At 44.3% G+C, this 8,332-nt stretch overlaps 1 protein-coding gene across 2 annotated transcripts; it reads left to right on the forward strand.

Annotated features, from left to right (window-relative positions):
• The first annotated feature begins 677 nt into the window (after nucleotides 1–677).
• Nucleotides 678–5,973, forward strand: LOC131248028 (uncharacterized). Of its 2 annotated transcripts, XM_058248068.1 has the most exons (4): nucleotides 715–817; nucleotides 1,855–1,994; nucleotides 4,233–4,759; nucleotides 4,937–5,973. In XM_058248068.1, the coding sequence occupies exons 2-4, from the start codon at nucleotides 1,972–1,974 to the stop codon at nucleotides 5,374–5,376; spliced, it is 990 nt and encodes a 329-aa protein (XP_058104051.1). In that variant the 5' UTR covers nucleotides 715–817; nucleotides 1,855–1,971; the 3' UTR covers nucleotides 5,377–5,973. The 2 variants fall into 2 exon arrangements, with proteins under 2 accessions (XP_058104049.1, XP_058104051.1); XM_058248066.1 differs by lacking the exon at nucleotides 1,855–1,994 and having other exon boundaries at nucleotides 678–817.
• The last annotated feature ends 2,359 nt before the right edge of the window (nucleotides 5,974–8,332 follow it).

Consider the following 8,332-nt stretch of genomic DNA (forward strand, 5'->3'; position numbering starts at 1 on the left):
AAAACTCATCGAGTCTTTAAACGAGTTGTGTTTTTGGGTTTGTGAACTACATGGCCGGTTGGCCATATATGCCAATGAGCCACATATGCAACCGTTCATCGACGATGGTGCTGCACATGTGCAAACCGTCCCACATGTGATATCGTACATACGACCGAGCTGGCCGTATTAGGTTCCTCCAAACGGTACAAGGTTGTGAACAAGTCCGGCAATCAGGCTGTAATTTGGTCGGTCATCACATGGACGGCTATATATCAAGCAAAATAAATGCAGTGAAGATGGAACCGTTGGTTTGGTAGACTACTCAACGGATAGCTACGGCAGTCCAATTCCATTGCATTTTCTTTGGGAAATAGACAATTCAAGTGGTTGCCTACAAGGATTTGAGGGAAATGATTTTCCATATTAGCAACGGCAAACTCCACGCGCAAAAGAATCTGAAAGAGATGTAGGCGGGGTACAACAAAGGACCCTGTTCTTGAAAAATGAGAAGTGGCAAAGTCGATCTGAGAGAGTAGGAGGAGAGACAGAGACAGAGACAGATGCTTCGTGAGCATCACGTGCTGCACTTCGAACTGTCATAGGGCCGTTTGACTCTCGTGAAACCACCACGTCACACGCCTCACGTGCGACTAGAAAAGAAAGCAAACCGACCCCAAAACCATTCCAGCTTAAAACCTCTCTCTCCCTCCCTCCCTCCCTCCCTCTCTCTATCTCTCTCAAGTGGAGGAACTTCTTCGTCGTTGGGGAGAATGGCTAACTTCATTTTCAGCGCTATAAACTTCTGCACCGCACAGATACTTGGAGATACCGAGAGGTACTCTCTCTCTCTCTCTCTCTCTCTCTCTCTCTCTCTATCTAGATCATTCTTAAAGTGTAAACTGCTTGATGAATGGTCCAGATCTCACAGATACATGCTATCCAAGGGCGGTAACGAGCCCACGCATGGTAGCTGGGAGGCGGGGGCCAGGATTCTATCAAAACCCTTAACTTAATAGCAATGCAAGTTCGAAAGAAGAAGAAATATAGGATGCTCGTGCATACGATATGGTGATCGTTCTCATGCACACATCCACTTCATATTTAAACTCAATCCGAACCGTCTAATAGAAGGCCCCACTTCAACTGGAATTTATTGCGAATATGTGGCTAATCAACCTCGCAAGGTAGCATTGATGGTTTATCATTGGATTACCTGCCTACATCTCGAGGCACGGAATTTTCGTGACTCCACGTTGTGCACCATGGACATTGCATATTTGTATGATGATCTGAACCATACATCACGTGGATCCATCCATCGATTGACCATTAAGGAAAGATTCTTTGATTTTATTATCTTAACCATTCAATAAATTGGCCTTTTCTCAGTTAATATAATACGTTGCTGGTATTTATCTTTTTAGTGTTCATTTGTGTACTACCTAGTAAAGGGCTGGAAAGCTGTAATTTTTAGATATTGGCCCGTCACTATTGAAAGCACGAAATGGACGGTTTTGATATGATCCATGTGTTCCACTGACCAGAATGACATGGGAGCATGACGATTGCCTGATGTGAAAATCAGGATAATCCACTTATAAATTGGGAAGTAACAGCCAATGGTGCGACTCATTGTTCTGGTGTGGCCTACCCAATGAGTTTATAGGCCTGATTTTCATCCCACATGATCATCATGTTGTGGTCTACCAATTTAACGGATTGGATATTCTAACCGTGCCTCGTGGTGGTGGGAGAAATTGATTGCATTATAACTTGGGAAAGAACCTTGCTTATTTCTCGAAGTTTTCAATCATTTGACAAAGTAGCCTAATATGACAGTTTAATTGAATTACTAGAATGCCATTGATACAGTTTCACAGTGCCTGCGCATCATCCATCATACTCTCTCGAGTATCAAAGTTTTCCTCGTAGTCCTTTTAGAACCGTGCCAGCGTGGGTACCTCCCTAGGTCACGTGGGTGGAACTTTCATGAGATCCACCCCATCCATCAGGTACGTTGCCTCGTATTCACCCTCCAATCCAAAAATCATGATCGTTCAAATCTCAGGTAGGCCACGCCATAAGAAAAGGTTGGGATGGGACGTCAACCATTAGTTTTACGAGGGCCTACCGTGGTGTGTATGTGCAATCTAATTCATTCATCTGATGCGCCTCATCAGGATGAAAAAGTTAGCCCAAATTCACAGTATTATAAACTCATGTGAGCGATACCATCTGAATATAGAGGTTTTAGTTATAATTTGATGGGGTGATCCATCTGAGCGTTGAACGTCATGATTTTTGGGATCAGTGCTAAAAGACGGGTGATCTTCCTGATGGACGGATTAGATTTCATTCATATGTAATCATTTCCCCGAAATTAGAGTAATTGAACCTTATGGGAACCAACTTGCTTTGTGTGTGAGAACGTGACCGAGTAAATCCTTCGAGAAAAGAAGTGGGTGTTATCTTTCGCAAACGATAAAAAAGCTGAACGCTTCAGATTTCACGAGTCACGCGCAGAGACGGTCGCCAGCTGGCGTAATATCAAGACATTCCGAGTAAGGCCCAGCCTCTCTGTGGGCTGGGCCCATTGCCAGGCCATGCCCAACATCGCAACCCGGGCGTTGATGCTCATGTAAATATCAGTGTCCGTTTGGTGTTCCAACGGAGTACCATTTCACGTGGTCACCCAGTGGAAGTTGCACAGGACCCACTCAGTACATGTCCAACTCCCATCATTCTACCGATGGGAAGGGTGGGCCACCTAAATAAGCATCCCTGTTCGACATCTACATTTCCTCTCGTTAAATTATTATCAACGATTGATAATGACTTCATCAGCATTCTGCATTTCTGCATAGTAAAATCATGTTCCTTGGACATGAGAAAGGGGAATGATCACATGTGTTTGAATGCATGGTAATTAGAGCTGTGTGGGCCCACAAGGGTTTTGTATATAGAATCTAAACCGTGGATCTGGTGCCCTCCTTCTCTGGTACCGTGCATCCCAAGAATCAACCGATCAAAAACTCAGGGTGGACACACCACTGGAAGCAATGTACAATCACAAGTAAAACTTGTATTTTCACTTGTGGGGTGCAACTGATTATTGGGTTGGATGACACGTGCACAAAACATGGATCCCACATTCCATCTGGAAGCTTCTATGGGCGCGTCCCCATTCTTCCCTATGGTATGAAGCCCGCTTGAGTTATGAGCAAGCCTAGATTTTGGGATATAACATTGTGGACTCATCTAATGGGCACTCACAAATAGAGTTGGGCACGGGATGACTCGACTCGGCAAACTCTACTGATCTGACTGGATCAAACCCGACTCGATCCAAACCGAGTGGGTGAGTCGATCCAAACTGAGTTGACTTCGTCCAATCCAAACTCAAACTGAGTCGAGTTTGGGTCACCTAGTAACTCTACTCTACTCAACCCGAATTCCAACTCGGTACTAACTCAACTCGATCCAAAACTCGACTCGTACATATATATTAAAAAAAAGTTAGATATATATGACGTCTCATATCTGAGATGCCTCGTAGCTAATGGAGAGGCTGCAATTCTTTCAAGTGCACCTATGTTTTGAGTTGTGATTTCAGCCTGTGGATACCTGCTGCACTCGACCTAACTCGACCTGACTTGATGCTGATTTGACCCGACTCAGTACTTGTGATTGGGTTGGACTTAGTTCGGATTAGTCCAGGCCAGACCTAGACTTGGATTGGGTCAAGCATGTTTGACTCGGTAACGAGTTCGGGTCAGACCTATTTCAAAACCGGATCAAGTCAAGTCAGCCCTAACTCGGTCCAACTCGACTCGATACCCAACTCTACTCACAAATCGAAGTGGGCCCCACATACTAACGTATAGTAATTATGATCATTCTCCATCAAGGTTCTATTCAATGGGGCCCCATCCATGATGCATGTGCCGCACAACAATATCTTTGGTTTTCAATCACTAACCTGCAAGGTTCTTTTTGAGCTCTTTTGATTAGGATGTTGTACTAATGTCACATACAAGGTGTAAATTGCAAATAGTTTTTTATGAGGTTGCACCTAAGGCTGGGCCAGTGCATCCACAGACCTAAAGATCAACCAGACGGGCCCTTAGGTCAATCCAGCTCTAGGTGGTCTGGGCTGGATGGGCCCAGCACAGATCAACCCTAATTTAAAGCATTCACATCACATGTTTTATCTTCCCTCACTAAATAATATCCATTGATATCATCACTAGACCTAGGGAGATTGGGACCTCATCTTCTCGACGACTATGCCGATTCCTCCTCACTTCGGTCGTGATCCTTGGCTTCACCGCCGTCTTCACCATCTTTCAATTGAATCAGCCACCAAAGAGATATCAGAAAGTGTGGATCACCAAAGAGAATTTTCACAACGTCACTGGGTTCCTCGACCGCATGGCTCCGCAATTGAATTCCATAGAATGGCAGTGTCCATGCAAGGCCACCAACGTCATCACAGCCCCTAAAACAGAGGCCCACCTCGTAGATTTCTTCCTGATCAAGAGAGATGAACCAGAGACGGTCAAGCACGTCAATTCGATAAAGGATTTTTGTTCACAAGTCAGCAGTGGCGGATACTTGGAGGGCTTTAATGGTACTTGTTATGAGATACTGGAAGAGAGTTTTCGACTGAGCGGTTGGGATTTTCAGATCGGGAATAGGAATCTGTACATGAATTCGTTGAGGACAGTGAGCTTGAATCCAATATCCTTCATGTTCGACGTCTGCATGTCATGGGCAGGTAATTCCAAACTTGTCTCAGGCCAGGGCAATGTAGGCGTAGCTAGGGCTGTACATGGGCCGAGCCCAGGCCCAGAATTCTTAAGTTTTTGAATCGTACACTTGCCACGTATAAGCGTGTGAGAATTCCTTCTCTTTCTCACGTGACTAACCTTTTCTAATCTTTCCTATATCCCAGGTGGTCTATCACAAGCCAGCTCTTTCTACCTAATATCCCATTTCGGGCTAACCCGGGACGAATCCGATCATCTAAACAAGTTTATAAGGGCCATCAAGATCTCTTTGGAGACGTGTGCCAAACACACCAGCTGGCCCCCACCAACCAACTCCCTCTATTTGGAGGAAGCCACGTCAGCAGGGTGCGATTCTGAGTTCGGATACGTAGTGGCCATGAGCTTCAACTGGACCCAGTATTTCAGCATATGTGCTCCCAGCTATTGCGAGCATGTGAAGCTCAACTCCTACACGTGGATTCTCTTCACGGCGCTTGCGCAGGTGGGCGGGTTCGTCTCTGTCGCCCTTTTCGTACTCCGATCTGTGATCTGGCCGCTCTTTTGCATGATCTTTGGGTGGCCCAGCAATCTTGTTACGTGCGAAGAGAAAGGAGACGAGGCCTAGCGCGTGTGAAGGAGAGCCTGTGGTGTGGACATGTGCTGACATCTGATCGTTCATCAGGCTGCCACACCTGTTCAAAGAATATGGACCGTTTAACGAAATTTGCCAACGGTCTACATTCCATGATAGCATTCGGGCCGCCTGATGAGAGGCGACCGGCCTGAATTTTCCTATGGTTATCTGCAAAATGGGAGCAACCTTGTACACCGTTCAGATGTGTCTCACATGCTTGGAAAATCAGCACGTGTGATGGGGTGAAGGTGCATGTGGAAAGGTGAGGGGGCAGGGATGGAATGTATTTATTACTTACGAGCATGTATGTATTTTTCTATTTAGTGGTGCGGTTGTCTATGCTATTCAGGTGCACTTTGAGCTTGTGCACCTTATTAGGCTCCAACGAAAAATTGGATATGTAGCACAAGAGTCCATGATCCAGTCTGTCCGTTGGGTGGGTCTCACCACTGGCTAGCCACTATAGATTAATCTCACTGATCGTATTGTCTTAACAGTCTGATCTGTGACCTACAGATGCACGATAGACAGAATACAAGCTACAGTGCGGACTGAATAAGAGAAGGTCCACTGGTTGGACGGCTAAAATTGTCTCATTTGTGTGATTTTCGAACAATGGCCCATCAGCCGTGGGACCCATAATAGAATGGTCAGTTCATGGACCATCTTGTCACAAATGGAATTTCCATAGGACAATGATTTCACCCGTAAACCTACCAGAAAATGGGTGCTGTTTGGGTGGATCCTCGGAATCCCTAACTGTGGGGCCCATTGTGATGTATGTCCCTTACATCCACACCGTCCATCCATTTTGAGAGCTCATTTTAGGGCATGATCCAAAAATAAAGCAGATCCAAATCTTATGTGGATCTTACCACAGGAAACAGTCGTGATTGAATCCTCACCATTAAACACTTCATGGGGCCACTGGAATGTTTATTTGCCATCCGAGCTGTTGATAAGGTCACAAAGACCTTTATGAAGAGATCACACAAATATCAGCTTGACCCAAAACTTTTGTGGCTCATGATGAGAAGTTTTGAATGGTCCATTACCACTGTTTCCTGCATTATGGTACACTTGAGATTTGTGGATCAGGCCCTAAAATGAGTTTTCAAAATGTATAGATGGCGTGGATAAAATGCACATACATCAAGGTGGGCCCCACGGTCAGGAATCCCACCGAAAACATGGTATCCTTGATCGACTTTGAGGGACGAAGTTGACTTAGATCATCTGGGTATAGGATTGGTAGACATTTTTTGGACAGTTAAAAATGAAAAATATGCAATGGTTCTATTTCAATAACAAGCGTTCACGAATCCACGGTTAGGATTGTTCAATAAAATCCGATTCCAGGACCATGCGTGTGATCTCTGAGTGCCGGATGATAAGGCATCTAATTACTCCCTTCTCTAAAAAAATAGTTCTAACCCATCATTATCCGAGCGTGTTTGGTTGCACCAAATACAACGAAATTTCAGAATATTTTGCACCAAATATCATTATATTTCATGATATTTTGCACTGAATTAGACCAATTAATCATGAAATGTAATGAATTTCGCAATAGGGTGCATCCAAATGCACCCTCATGTACCCTTGCCATAACCTCTAATACATCATTACCATTAAGTTAATTGAGAAGAACTTATTTTTAAGTGTCAACCAAACAGGGCCTTACTCAAATTAGCTTAGGTTACTTTTATGTTGGGCTCTCATTAGGCTGGGGCCCTATGAAAGTTTTGGATTTGTCTAGCGTCGAAATCAGTCCTAGGTTGGCTTGATAGGCCTAAAAATGAGACCGAAGCCTGGCACGGAGCGCATCAATCTGGAACCGTCGGGTATGACTGGCCCGTGACAGCACCTATTCTATACTTGATCTGATGTCATTCTGCATCTACCCTTGAATTCAGCTGTAGAGTAGGCAGATTGCTTGTTGATGACTCCGCATGGATACGAAAATCTTTATTATGGTAGTGATTAGTCTTTAACTAAAGGAATGGGTCCCATCATATAACATCATCTTTGACTATGCTATAAGTTATGGTTGTATGACATCCGATCCGTCCATCAGGTTCATCAACACAATTTTACTCTTGATCTTAAAATTCAGGATTATTAGACACTCACGTGGGTTACACCAGAGGGAAAAGTGTAAAATCATTCATAAAAGCTCTAAACCCACTTGGTGTGGCCCAAATGAGTTTTTGAATGGCCTTTTTTTTTTGTTTGTTTATCCATTCATCCCAGTGTGGTGCATATGATGATTGGATTGGATGGCATATGAACAGCACGGTGGACCCCACAAACAGCATGGGATATTTTATTGGTTAGGCGTCCCTTCCCAACTTTTCCCTATGGTGTGGTCCACCCGAGTTTCAGATCAGTCTGATTTTTCCTGTCAAGGCTTCGCATCAAAGAGCACACCTTATTGAGAGGGTGGATCCAATGCAAACATCACAGCGGGCCCCACAGAGGTCGACAGAAAACCCTGTGTTCATTATCCTGTAACCCAAATATCTGGAAAATCAATAATTTAATTATTCTAAATGGTGACGAATATGATGACAAGGAGAAGAGAAAGGGCCGTTTTAGATATCGTAATCTTTGGCTATTTTTTTTTAAATTATACATATATAACATAAGAAGTGCGACGACTTGGCTCATTGTGGCAGAACCAATAATTGAATTTTCAAACATAAATGGGCCCATACCCCTTCACATGAGATGGTTGGTCCATGCCCAATTGTGCTATTAACACCCTCACATCACCCATGTATCGAGCTATTTTAGGCCGGTAGGTAAGTGCTCTTATCACCCCATATCACCCTCCAACAATACGGGACCTAAGGGATCGAATCGCCCAATGTCATACCTACGTCCAACTGTTTCAGCCTAATATAGGCCAATACAACTATATTATTGATGGGCGACACGGAAACGT

The sequence above is a fragment of the Magnolia sinica genome, chromosome 6 (genome assembly GCF_029962835.1).
Source record: "Magnolia sinica isolate HGM2019 chromosome 6, MsV1, whole genome shotgun sequence".
Classification (NCBI taxonomy): domain Eukaryota; kingdom Viridiplantae; phylum Streptophyta; class Magnoliopsida; order Magnoliales; family Magnoliaceae; genus Magnolia; species Magnolia sinica.